Source organism: Seriola aureovittata, chromosome 1 (genome assembly GCF_021018895.1).
Source record: "Seriola aureovittata isolate HTS-2021-v1 ecotype China chromosome 1, ASM2101889v1, whole genome shotgun sequence".
Classification (NCBI taxonomy): Eukaryota; Metazoa; Chordata; class Actinopteri; order Carangiformes; family Carangidae; genus Seriola; species Seriola aureovittata.
The window spans coordinates 32,275,546-32,290,012 of record NC_079364.1 but is presented as its reverse complement, the minus strand read 5'-3'; the positions used below and the strand labels follow the sequence as shown (position 1 = coordinate 32,290,012).

The following is a 14,467-nucleotide window of genomic DNA, read 5'->3' as shown; positions in this document are numbered from 1 at the left end:
GTTTATTGTTAATATCATCATTTCTTAAGGTACTGCAGAGGTGGTAAACAATATTTTTTATCAAGAGATAGTACTTGTATAGCCTAAGAAAGTAGAGTTACCTTTGAAAAAAGTGTTAATAAACTGCTAATCATTATATCCTTAAAATAACAGTTTTTGCTGTATTTACAAAAACGGCAGGAAACTATTATGTCAGCAAAAGCAAGGTACTAGTTAAATAATGGCAACCTCGCTTCCAGTTCTTTACTGGTACTGCAAAATATGTAACAGTGCACACAAACACACACACACACACACACACACACACACACATATATATATGCTACAGTATATATCTGAACAACATATTTCTTCAGCTTTATAAAAAATTAAATTAACAATTCCAGGTTTTAATTTTAACATTTTATTTAACATTGAAATTATATCGTTCGTAAACTATTAAAGTTGTAGTTGAAACTGTCAAAACGAACACTGATGAGGGAGCTGAAGTGTGGTGTGTTTTGTACTGTCCCTTTAAGCAGTCAGTATGCCTGTGATTGGGCTGATGAGTGAGTGTGTGTCGGTCTGTGCTGCTGTAGTGTGTGACGCTCCAGTTGGGCTCCAGAGCAGCAGGTTGACCCAGCTCAGACACCCCACACCATTAGGGCTGAGCAGCAGCAGCAGGCAGTTTCTGCTCACACACTGACCTGCACACGCTACTTTCACAACCACATGCACACACACTCTGAGCAGCAGCAGCATGAGTACAGTGTCTGAGCCTTGGGTCGGCAGCAGCAGGTCTCTGTCTGCAGCCAAGAGACATAAGAGTATCAGGAAGAACTCCAGGAGGATTTATTCAGCCTTCCAGGACCACCAGCAGGGGTGAGTCTGCTCACTCTTCTCTTGATCAGTCTTTTTTATTTCTGCTTTACTCTCTGTGTCTCTGTCCACTACCCTGTGTTCCTGTGGGGACGTGCTGACCCGTAGGTCCTCTTTGTAAATTTAGTCTGAACTCATTCGGCTTGGGTGGTTATCCAAGAGTTTGACAAAAAAATCGAAACATGTGTTCATCAGTTTCAAATCAAGTGTTTGCTGTAAAGAAAGAAATGTACTATATCTGCATGAATACAGTTCAACATGCGCCTAATCAGTGTATTACTCCACTTTTTCATTGATATGCCATTCACCATTTGGTTGAATTTTGATAATATCTTATCAAAGTTAATCCAGGGATTTGAACATATATGGGAATGGCTGCAACAAGCAGTGAATTTTTCTTTCTTTCTTTTTTATTGAAAAGTCCATGGTTCTCTATTTGTTATTGTGATGTCTTTGAATTATTGCATGCAGAGATAACTGATGTATCATTCATTCATTTTTTCAACAATCAACCAAACTGCATCAGAAATTCCATCATCTTCCTCCCTCTCATTTATGTAGATATTTCTCAAATAAGACATCAGATTAATTTAAGGTCCCAAACAGCTGTACCCAGGACAGCGTGTAACTGCTATTGTTTCCACCTTGTGTGTGTTTGCGTGGTAATATTAAATCAAAAATGTAAAAGTATGAGTGCTCATGGGTCAGAACGTCAACATGTTGATAGGCTTCATGGCTTCATGGCTTGACTAAGTCAAAAATAAACCAATCAGCCACAACATTAAAACCAGTTCCCTGTTCTGATGTTGTGGCTGTAGACAGAATATATACAGTACGGATCAGTACTATTGGCAGTTAGGAAATGCATGACCATTCTCCAGAGATCTTCTCATCTTCATTTGTAATATTATATACAATTTGCTGCCTAACAAATAAATTAAACATTATGTCAAGTTGAACAGTGAAAGTTGGAGATTCTGGCTGTTCTTGGTTGCTTGGTTTACCATTTTACATATCAATATACTCTATATGTATCCCTGATTGTTTTTGTTTACTTCATTATTTACATGTTGATGTTTGAGGAGGGAGGGGTTCAGACAAGGGATTTTGCCATTGTGCAGAATATCCTGTCTCTTTGTCAGGTCTTTATTTATTATAATTTTAATTTTTTATTTATTTCTGATATATAATTCAGGTCTGCACAACATGATGCCAGTCAATCTAATTACCTTCTAATCAGAAGTAATTGGTCATTTGAAATGTTTCTAATATGACTGTTTCTTTGATGCACACACCTTAAGTCCGCAAGCGATACAAGGACACACTGTAACATCTGTTCTTCCACAGTAAACTGAAATGTAAACTGAGACAGTTAGAACTGTAAACCAAATCAGCCAAGCATCAAATAATCTCACTGGTAACCTCACTATAGTAAAGTTTCCATCACAGTTCTGCGCAAAACATTTTTTTTTTTTTAAAGAAGTTGACAAAACACAGAAGGAAAGGGTTTGTGTTTCCATTGAGTTATGTTCTGTGTATAAAGCTGAGTTTCTCCTGTCGCAATATAGTAGTAGTAGTTGTTTTTATCCACACACAATACAGTAAATTTAAACAATATGGACAGAAAAAACTATGTCAACACAATCTGTGTATTAAGTAGTGACTGAATGCCAACACGAAATGCTCATACAGTATATACGCCTACGTTCTTATCAATTACCCATCAAAAAGAAAAGAAAATCATTCAATCTTGAAACCCTTGAAACCTTAACCAGTAACTAAAAAATTCCAGGGAAATTTTGAGTGCCACGGGGGCTACTGCCGGGATGAGTACATGATTTATTTCCAGTGTTCAAAAGTCACCCTGATCATATTCTGGTTTTGAGAAATGTCTTGATATAAAACACTCTGATATAAAACAATGTCACATCCCTCCATCATGTATTATGTGGGAAATATCTCATATTCTGTGTTGTTTTTTTTAATAAAACAAGAGGCAACATGTCTTCAAACTGGCATTTAAAGGGTTAAAATCCTGAAAACTAATAAACATTTGGTAGGTTTGAGCAGAACTGAAGTGGTTTAAGAGATGTATGCAAAAAAAAGCAGAAAAAAATATTGATATATGATGATTTTATAGCATTTTCTTTGTGTGTCCTTTTTTGGACGCGAGGAACCCCAGAGGGTACAAAATGTGTTACCAGTGTATAATAGACCTGTAACAGTAACTGACATTAGATTTTAAAAATATGTCAAAAAAAGACACTTTCTTGCAGAAATCCATACCTTCAGCTGTAACACAGCCAAAATGATCAGCAAATCAAAATAGAAAAGTGAAAAAAATGTCCAAAAAAGGACAGAGGGACCCCTGAGGGTTAATAAATCCCATGAACCGCTATTTAAATTACCACTATTATGTTTCTTTCTGTGCTAAATTTAACATTACTGGGGAGGAGAGCAACGCGACTAGAAGTGACAGCGAGAGAGGGCTAGTAGCTTCTCCTCTCCTCTGTCTCAGCGGAGACCGTCACAACTTCATTCACTCTTTTAACAAAACAAAAAAAAAAGCAACGAAGGAAGCAGTAAATGGACTTACATATTTAAGACCTAACTAAATGTAATTTAAGACCTAACATGCGGCTAATGTAAAGCTAGCGGAGCTTGGAGAGTTGGTTATCTGGTTGCTAGGCGCACGCACGCACACAGGTCAGGAGCTGCCGTTGCCATGGCAATGTGAAAATCTGCCCAGAATTTGGCTTCTACATGGCTTCAAACAACTGCAAATTATAAGAAAACCGTTACTTCTTTTCAAAAACCGAAAAGACCGTGACAGACACTGAAGCCAGAAGTTTCTACAGTCTCTATTTTTATTCAGATATTCCTTAAAATGAGTGAGTAAGCTCAGTGCGAAGACAGAGTGAGATTCTTTTGAAAAAAAAAGACGATTACATTAGGCGTCAATGAGAGTGAGACAGGTATTGCTGCCGGACTCGGCACCCCCGTTTAAATTTTGTGCAGACCCTGCCTGTCAAAGTTACATTTTATGAATCCCAACAACTATGTCTACATTTTCAGAAAGAATTATTTGTCTCCTTTTTACGGTTTGGCCGTGAGCTCGAGTTAAAAATAAAAATAAAGGTTATTTTTTACTGCTTCACGCACTCTAGCCAACTGACGCTTTCACTCTAACTTTGAAAAAAAAGTGATTTGCACTCCTCCTTTGAGTGCTCACAGTTTGAAAAGTTTACATGTTATGTAAAAACAGTTCCTTTCTTTTTGAGAGAGCAGAAGTTTTACTCCGTTTTACAGTTTGAATCACATTTCTACGTGCAGGTATGAGAGAGCTGGGTGACTCAGAAAAAAGGTGCAATTTTGTAGAAAAAAGGTGGGTTTCTAAAGAAAATTCCAATGCATTTCTAATGCATTATTTATTCCCAGTTTTTTGGGAATAACTTTGGGAAAAATTGGAATTTTAACACCAAAAGTCATAGCACCCCAAGGCACTCCTCTCAGCTATTCTAGCTGTAGAGGAGTGCCTCGGAGCTGAGCACCCGTGGCACTAATAATATGTATCGCTGGTCTTTGTAGTAAGACCATTGAATTTATACTTTTACTGAAGGTCAACCCTCACACTTCCACACAATAGGTTATACAGGGAAGTATAAGTGAGCAGTGAATGAAATTAAATGCAAGGCATAGTAATTTAATGTATCCCTATATTTATACAGATTTATACATACATATTTGTTATTTATTATACATATCTTGTTAGTTTATGATCAATCACAACACAAACCCCTAATAGTTCCAGTTAAAAGTGATGACAAATTTTCAGCAGTCTGCAAAAATGGAAATGCACCGCATCAGTGAGCGTTGGCTTTAACCTTTTATTTCACCTGTTTTTCAGTAGCTGACTTGAGAAAGTGGTTTTCTCTGAGTATCAAACACAGCTGGTTATGTGACACAGGCACATTATTAGTGACAGACAGTCCATAGATCTCTTACATAACATCATCTGATTTAATCCACATTTATTTGTATTCTTTGGAATGGGTGGGCAAATCTATCATTTAGAGGTGCCTTGTCACTGAGTTGGAGTTTCTGGATCAAACAGGTTCTATTAGCGGGGGTGTTTACAGCTGCAGCTCATTGTCTTTAGGTCTACCGGCTTTGTTTGAAACAGACTCCGTATAAACCTGGTTCAGGACTGGACTGTGTACGGATGCTGACCTGGGGCTTAGGCCTACACCTCTTGTTACAGGCAGTCTACTGAGCCACTCTGGTTTCTCGGCTGCTTGGGAACTGTAGGGAAGAGGAGGAGCACTTCCAATACACTGAGCCTCGTCTCCATTACAGCAAATAAACTACTTTCATTCCATGTATCATTTTTACTAAAGGAGGCAGAGGAATAACTAAACATAAAACACATGAGCAGAGAGAGCAGGAGAGAGGGAGAGAGAGAGAGAGAAGTCATCTGTAACGAGGCTTCGTACTAATGACTATACTAACGACTATGACCAACTCTAGTATTTAGACATAAAGACCTGCCTGTAATAAAAGTCTGTTACATTCTGGGGTTGAAGTAAATAAAGACTAAACTATTGCATTTCCGGATGGAGGCTGTGCTCTGTGTCAGAGACTAATTAAGAAAGAGATTCTGTCTTGGGCCCCGGTGGTTCACCTGGTGGAGCACATGACATTTGGGCTTAGTCCTTGCTGCAAAGTCCCATGTTCAAGTCCTGCCTGTGACTCTTTGCTTCGTGTCATCCTCTCTGTTTCTCTGTCTCTCACTATGACTGTAATAAAGGCAAAAGCCTAAAAAAATAACTTAGATATAAATGATTTATTATATAAAAAGTAAGTAAATAAGAAATAAAGATTTTGTCAAGGTTTGCGAGGTAAGTTGGACCCAAATGCAGCCAACACATGGGAGACGGTGCAGGCAGGTTTATTTAACCAAAATCAGACATGAACAGACGTGAACAAACCCTGAACTAAAATGACGAATCAACACAGACAAAGGGAAGCACAAAGACTATATAGACACAGGAGGCAGAGGTGATTGAACACAGGTGAAACACATTAGGGCGGGGCAGACAATCACCACAGACACAGGACCAAGACAGGAAGCAAAAACACTGACACACATGGAAACCAATTACAAAATAAAACAGGAAGTGCAAAAGTCCAAAACAAAAAAAGAAAAAAAAGTGTCTGCCATAGCAAACCATGACAGATTTTGTGTCTCTTCTAACTTTCTCTCTGATTGATTATGTTACAGTAAATACAGATGAAAACACAGCTCAGTCTAGTCTTTTATTTGTGTGGTGATTTTGTCAGACAATGTCACAGTTTTGAAATCAGGATTTAACCAGAGGTAACAGGTGAAGTCTTTTTTTGCTGTCCCCTTTCTTTTGTGCTGTAGCTCCTCAGATGATGAAGATAAAGAGGATGAGCGGGTGGACAGCAATGACCCGGAGGAAATGTTCCAGAACATTCAGTACCAGAAAGAGATCATCGCCAACATTCGGACCAGACCCTGGCCAATGAGACGCAAGCTCAAAGTTCTTAAGTACCCCTCTGTTTTATTGTTTCCTCTATATCTGTAGATTGCTAGTTTAATCTTTCCCTCCTTTTCCGCTTGTAAACACACACACCAACACTCTCTCTTTGTATTTGAGACAGGATATTTTTCTTAATGAAAGTGCTCTCTAAATAAATATGTCACATAATTTAAAGCAAGTGTGCCAAACCCTCAGCAGATAAACTAACTGCCACAGTATTATCTGCCTTCAACTAACATTTACTGCACCATATCATTGATATATATTTTTTAATATATTTTACGTCCTACTTATCTGGTCTGTTGCAGTCTGAGAAAACCAGTTAATAGGTCAGTTGGGGCGTCTTGGTGGCTAAGTGGTTAAGATGCAGACCATGGTGGTATCTCCACACCACGATACAATGGAGATGGATGTATTTAGTGTATTTTGCTGAGTGTATTGAACAATAACAAAATTAAGATTCAACATCTTCCTTTCTGTCAAGAAACAGTTTCCTCTTTACCTCACATGCAGCAGTACTCACGGGGACTGCATCTTCAATAGAAGGTAGTTCTAGAGTGGGAGAAGACAACTCTACTTTTTCTTACAGCAATGCTGTCTCCTAAAAATCTATACTTTACTACATGATGATTTACCAAATTTATTTAGGGAGGGAAACTTACTGTATGTACTATGTACAGTATGTATATGTATGTACAACTAATCCAGAGACAAGTTCTGCATGTGGTTAGGTTTAAGGAAATTTGTTAATTTTGGTTAAATATTAAAAATGTTAAAAGTTCCTGTCTCACACTTAAAGTCACAGTTGACTTTTAACAATATTAAATCAAAACCACCATCTGGAGCAACAACATAACCATAACAATGTTCATCATGCTGTAGTTGCCGCATGGATATTTTTTTAGGAAAACCAATAAAATATGTTTTCAGTGAATGTTTCTCAAATACAGTCATTAAAAAACCATGGTACCACTTCACAGTCAGACTCCCCTTTATAAAGGATTTATGAATGGGTTATAACTAGTTTATTAATTAGCTTGTTAACACTTTAAATCATTCATAAACTGTTATAACATATCAGCATTTGTAGCTGCTGCTTCATCTCATTTGTTAAGTTTCTACAGTAATTAACCACCATCAACATCTTAATGCTCAGAAAGCGGCAGATCAAATTACAGCAGATCACATGATCATATCAAATGAGCAGATTCATCCTCTGAGGCCGTGGCAGCGATGTTTACCATGACATGTATCAGCAGCCGTCCTCATTCTAATCACAGCTGTTGATCAGATTGTTATCACAGTGCAGATTAACATGCAGATGCTTTCTGCTGGTTGCTCTCTTCTTTAGGACTTTAGCATCCAGCTAGAACACAGCTGATAACCTTCCTTTACCTGGTGAACTGTTCACCCATTCTTTGTCCCACTTTGTCCCACTGTTCACATCTCTGTGATTCTCCCTCCATCATCTTCATGTTTCTTCTTCTCATTTTTACATCATTTATTCATCAGTTACTGACATTTAGAACCAGTTAAAGGAGCTTTATTGCAAAGTGTAAAACACGTCAGCATTTATTAATGCGTGTCTATAAGGCTCCTTATACCACTTATAAATGGTAGAAAGTCATTAGTAAGATTAATGAATATAAAGCATTAATTCGATCTTGCCGAATAGTGAGCCTGCATTCATGTATGAAAACTGTGTTATGATTTGTTTATAATTTTTTATTTATGATTTAGTGTTAGCAGTGTCAACAACTGAATTAATGACCTAATTATGAACCATTTATAAATCCTTTTTAAGGGTATAATCTTATTGTAAAGTGGTATTCAAAATACTCCTCATTTTGTTGATAGAAACCATAATAAGTTAATGATTGATGGATGTAACTGTTAGGAGACAGGGTTGGTTATAGAGACTCTGCAGGTGCATCCCAACTCCATCTGGAGGCTCATTGAAAAATCAGTAATGTACATATTGTTCTTTACTCCTGCTTACAGTCATTGAGCTGGATCATAGATTTAGCGGAAGACAGAAAAACTAAGCTATACATTAAATTTTTTTTCTAAATATCCTTTGAGTTTCAGCACTACATGACCATTTACCAGCTTTTATCTTGCTGCCATTTACCACAAACACCTCTGTGCCGGGTGTCCAAATGTCAGATCACCCCTGTGGGACAAGAAGATGAAGCTCATACCTAAATGTTGTGATTAAACATACAACTGTGAAAGCTGCGCTCTAACATTTCACTGACTGTAATTAGACCTGTAGATAAAGTGCAATCTGAGCCAGAGCAGATAGAGAGCTTCTCAGATGTGCTGAGTATGTGCCATGGATAACAGGTTTTATATAGGCAGTTTGTTATTATCGCAGAGGTTTTATTACCATCACTGGCATCCCAGGGATGGGATGCTAGTGATGGTAATAAAACTGCTAGTCTGCATTTTTACACCCGCTTTAATCTCAGGCTGAATGTCTGCGATTGCTCCCAGTGCAATAAGAGCTCGTATTTCACGTCACACGTATCAGTCATTTTTATCTACATTGACAAATTTTGGTTTGAATTGTTTGACCTCAACCAAACTAATAACACATCACAGAATAAATCCATATGTATTCTACATCTGTAAAAGCTACAGTTGTTTTCCAGGGGGGAGGAGTGTGTCAAGTGCAGGTTGGGTGTCTTCATTAATTACCACATGGATCATAGCCCTCAGCGCTGTGACAGATAAGCTGGTTTCAGTATCGTATGGACTGCAAAGCTGCATCATTTAGACAATTTATTTCACAAAAAGAACACACACCCACTCATCCACACATAAACACACCCACACATACCCACACACACACACACACACACACACACACACACACACACACACACACATAGAGACCTACACTAAACACAAAAAACATTCAAAAAACAAACTCCCACATCCTGCCACTATGCATTCACTTAAATGTGTAACTTGGAACATCTACATGGAGGTAAATTAGTCACAATTATTTGTGTGAACAGATCGACAATCCATGTGTAAATGTGTAAACTTTAAACATAAAACACCTTCCACAAATATAACAAATAAGTTTTCTCTCTACAGGCAGTGTAGTTGGCTACTCTTAATATATTTATAAGAGCTGTCATACTCACACTTTGATTGTCGTCCATCTTCTTACTGAAATGCGGCCCTGTTGCCCACTTCCTTGTGTGACAGTGTACCCAAAAACTAGGGTCCTACAAATGCGGTCCTGAAACCGTAGCCTTCGGTACTGAAGGAACACCCAACTCGGACAGGGTGTAAAATCTGCGATGGACCTGCACCATCCTCTGCGCTTGTGCGCAGTTCAGAGCAAAATCTCCCTAAAACTTACAGTATAGCCTAATTTAGGACTACTTAAAACAAAACAAATCCATCCCTTGTTGGGGGCCGACAGGGGGTGCCCATTGCTCGCCCCTCCAGTCACCTGGTCTGCCCTCAGTCCGAACTGTTTTACATATGTAGTATTGATTATCATAATAATTAGTTTCATACTATATTGTATTGTATTGTAATAATTATACATAATAATTATAGCAGTAGTAGTAGGCTTATTACTTATTAAAATCATATTATTTCATTGTCATAGTACTATTAATAGTAGTAATAGTAATATTGTTATATTATCATGATACCATTGTCAATACATCTCGGCCACTTGCTCCCCCCTCCCACCCAACATGTATAATATAGTCCCTACTCCACACATTAACCTTCCCAGGATCACACAGATACATGTCACTGCCTCTCATACAGACATCCAACACATACACACACACACACATCACCCACACACACCTGATCTAACATAATCTTCACTCCCTGACTGTTATCACCACATACATCATTGTCACTGTTTTATGTTATTGTCTTTGTCCATCATGTGTATTTTATTCATTTTCAATGTCATCATTTGTCAATGTTGTCTTATTTGCCATGTTATTGTTTTGTATAATTATTTTCTGTCACATTATTTCACCAATAAAAAAAACATTATGTTTGGTTTTAACACTGTTTCTCTCGATGCAACTTAGACACATAGTCAGTGATGTAACGGGGATCATTTAGTGTTCAACATCAGACACCCTCGCCCACGTGACCCATCTGGGGTTGATCAGGCCCCAGCTTGTGTCTAAGTAGCTTGTGTAGTCCATGGATCTTCCTGTTTGATCCACAGCCATCTTGATGCATCAGTGATTTTCCTGATGGCTCTCCTGCTGTGCAGTCCCTTAACACCCAACATCTTGAGAGTTCTGTAGAGTGACTGGCCTGCGAAGCCTCTGCATCCGACCATGATGGGGTTGAATTAGGTCCTCTGCCCCCTGCTTCGACATTCGCTTGCCAGCTCCTCATACTCGGCCCTCTTCCTCTCAATGTTCTCCTCCTTTCGGTCTTCCTAGGCAACGGTCAACTCAAGCAGGACCATTTGCTTTGTTGTCCGACACTGGTCGATGGTGTCTGGGAATTTGAGCTGTCTCCCTACGTCAGCCTTCAGCTGCTAGTCCCATGCTGATGCCAGGAGCCCCCTGGCTTGACTTGGGCGCTGTTGTATATATTTGTTGGTTGCATGGATTGATGCAGTGTCCCTCAGGGTGCAGTCGAACACCTTGCCCAAGCTCTTGACTGGCTTCTCTCTGACTAATGGAATCTGGGCGCCTCCTAGCAAAATCAGAACTTGTCTGTAACCTTCTCCGTTCTCACAACCAGGGACCGGGACTTTGATAGCTTGAACTCGATCAGGCCCAGGTGATGACATGGTCTAGGTCTTGGAGGATCCATCTGCAGCCTGTTACAGATGTAGTTGTATTTTACCCTCAACGCTGAGGAGTGAGATGATTCTGAACTGCTCGACGGTACTTGCGTTCTCCTTCTTTGGAATCCAAACACCCTTTGTGTATCACCACTGCTGAGCCACCTTCCCCCTCCTCCAGATGACCTTGAGGGTCTTCCATAGTTGCTGCACGAGTCTGGGGCACCTCTTGTAGACAACATATAGCACTCCGTTGGGACCTGGGGCTGAGCTGGTTCTCGCAGCTCTGACAACCTCCTCAACTTCTTTCAGGGTTGGTTCCTTGATGTTAAATGCAGAGGTTAGGTTTTTTAGGGTTACAGTTAGGGTTATTTACATTCTGCATGGTCAAAAGTCTTGCTGCCTTGCACTGTCACTGTAAGTGGAGCTGAGGTACTTGTCAACCTCAACTTGTGAGCAGGCAAGTTGGCCACTTTGTTTTTGCCTGAGAATTTTCTTTGTGAATCAGAAAAGATTTGCAACCTTCACTGTCCCAGTTACTGTCTCTCCAGCTGTCACCATACTCTTCATGGTCATCATCCTGCCTGTTACCAGAAGTCACTGGCTCAACCAAATTAAGCTGCATTTAACAGACATTTCTCGATGCAACTAAGACACATCATAAGTGATGTAACTTGGGGTCATCGGATCTTCATAGAATAAAAAGAACTGGAAATGAAAAAAGACTATTTTAATGGGAGCAATGCTTCGACTGGTTCCAGAGAATCAGGTGAATAACATTGGTTTACACTGTGATCTTAAAAATCTTAAAACAGTAGTATTCAGCCCAATGACAGTATATGTGGTATAACCTCCTGACTACCAGGAAAAAAAATATTGTCCCATTACATTTTTTTTTAAATTCCCCAATCTTTGTAAGGTAATCAGAATGCTGAAAACATTTTTATTTTTTTTAAGTTTTTATTTTCAAGATATGTGTCCACTACAGTGGACATCAGAACGCCATTCTTGTGAAACGGAACCTTGATGGCAACTAGTTAGTCCCAATGAAAATTTCAAAAAGTCATCATAAGAATGAGTTTGACATCCACATAACTGTCCATCATCACTTTTGTTTTTTTGTTTTGCTTTGTTGTGCTTTTAAGATATCATGTTTCCACAGTGAACATCGGAACGCCGTATGTGAAACTGAACCTTGATGGCAACCAGTTAGTCCCAAAGAAAATACCTGGGTTTAACATCCACATAACTGTCCATCATCACTTTTGTTTTGTTTTGCTTTTGTCAAGGTTTGCGAGGTAAGTTGGACCCAAATGCAGTCAACTCTTGGGAGACGGTGCAGGCAGGCTTATTTAACCAAAATCCAAACGTGAACGTGACATGAACAGACATGAACAAAACGTGAAGACAACAGACGAACCGACCCAGACAAAGGGGAGCACAAAGACTATATAGACACAGGAGGCAAGGTGATTGCACACAGGTGAAACACATTAGGGCGGGGCAGACAATTACTACACAGAAACGAGCCCAAGACAAGAAGCAAAACACAGACACACAAGGAAACCAATACAAAATAAAACAGGAAGTGCAAAAGTCCAAAACAAAACTAACAAAAAGTGTCTGCCATGGCAAAACATGACAGCTTTGTTGTGCTTATTTGGTATGATACTTCATATAGCAATTCCCCTACTTGGAAACACAAAGGAATACCTTGCACTTTGTGCACATCACGTATGTTTTGCTCTTGCAGCTGGATCTGCGACAACTTGATGCATGTGTTTCGTCCACCATCTCTGGAAGATGGATGGCGCCATAGTGTCTCAGAGCTGCATTTGGCTGCGGTTTCCACTTTTGACGTGGGGGAGTGTAGTCATCTTTGCTGTCACTTGCGACTCCTGCTTGGGCCCGAGTAATCAAGTCTTCACCAAGGAGCAGTTTGAAGTCAAGGAACTTCAGTGGTTTCTTCCCCAGAAACTGGCTGTCACTCTTATACTGAAGCCAGGAGTTGGTGATTGCCAGGTCAAAAAAGTGGAAAACTGCACGCACTGTCCATTTCCAAGTGCGAGAGGCCATCCTGTAGAAACTCAAAATTTGGTCAACCAAGTCCAGACCACCCATGTTGGTGTTGTACTCAGCAATTGCCAGTGGCCTTGACACCTGGACAAACCTTTTGTCTTTCTTAGACCATCTTCTGCGTGTGTCCTGAGGTTCAATGCCATAGGCGGAGGACGCCATGGCAACTGGCTTGTTGTCCAACCACTTTATGACAGCAAGTTCAGGAGTGCTTCGTCTGACTACCATCTCTGATGCCCCTCTTCCTTTCTTTTTGAAGGGTTTATCCCCTATGATCTTGCACTCCTTTGGCACCCTGTTTGTCATGAGGGTTCCAGTCCCTGTCATCCCTTTTGCCATCAGGGTGTCGAGGGGGTTGATCGTTGTGAAGAACCTGTCAAAGAACAGGTAGGTTCCTCGGGGAACAGACTCTGCCAGATGAAGAACAGCTTGCTCTCCGATGCCCTTTCCTTCTGTAACTGTGAAGGTAGTCTTGCCTTGGTAGACCACAAAGTCTAAGACCAGACCAGTTGGTGTGGCCAAGACAAACACCTTCAGTCCAGTTGGGTGTGGTTTACCTGGTACATACTGGTGCACTGGGCATCGACCAGTAAATGGAACCATTTGCTCGTCAATGCACAATTTTCCTGTTCTAGGCAGACTCAGACATCCTTGCCTCACTTTGGTCAAGAGGGGCCTGATTTTCCACAAGAGATCACTTGTTTTTTCATCGTCTGAAACATCCAGGTCATTGACAATCTTAATGGAATTTCTAAGCTTGTAAAACCGATTTCTGGTCATGGATTCAAAAAAAGTAACCATTTTTGAAGACACAGATTAACAACAGCCACCATCTTTATCTACAAGAGGTGGACAGAATGACATTTAATGGTGCAAGAGTGCAAATAATAAAAAGCAGCAGATAATAGCAACATGTAAAACAATGGAAACTGACAAAATATGAAAATGAACATGCAGAACACACAGCACAGTCCAAGCAGAAATATTGCTTAAAAGGGATAGTTCAGCATTTTAGGAAACAATCATTTGCTTTCTTTCTGAAAGCGAGATGAAGAGATCTTAATCACTTTTGTCTGTGTAAATAACCTCAAAGATTCTCATAGCCTTCAAATGCATCTTACAATCTTCACTACTGGGTGGATCTGGCTCAGGTGGCATCATGAGAGTCAAGCTTTGG

At 39.7% G+C, this 14,467-nt stretch overlaps 1 protein-coding gene across 1 annotated transcript in view; it reads left to right on the top strand.

Moving 5' to 3' along the window:
- Positions 1–617: 617 nt before the first annotated feature.
- LOC130165599 (transmembrane channel-like protein 3) overlaps positions 618–14,467 on the top strand; it is a 48,448-nt gene continuing 34,598 nt past the window's right edge. The window contains exons 1-2 of the mRNA XM_056371031.1: positions 618–861; positions 6,284–6,430. Coding sequence (XP_056227006.1) covers positions 740–861; positions 6,284–6,430 — 269 coding nt within the window. The 5' untranslated portion in view covers positions 618–739. The remainder of the gene's footprint in view (positions 862–6,283; positions 6,431–14,467) is intronic.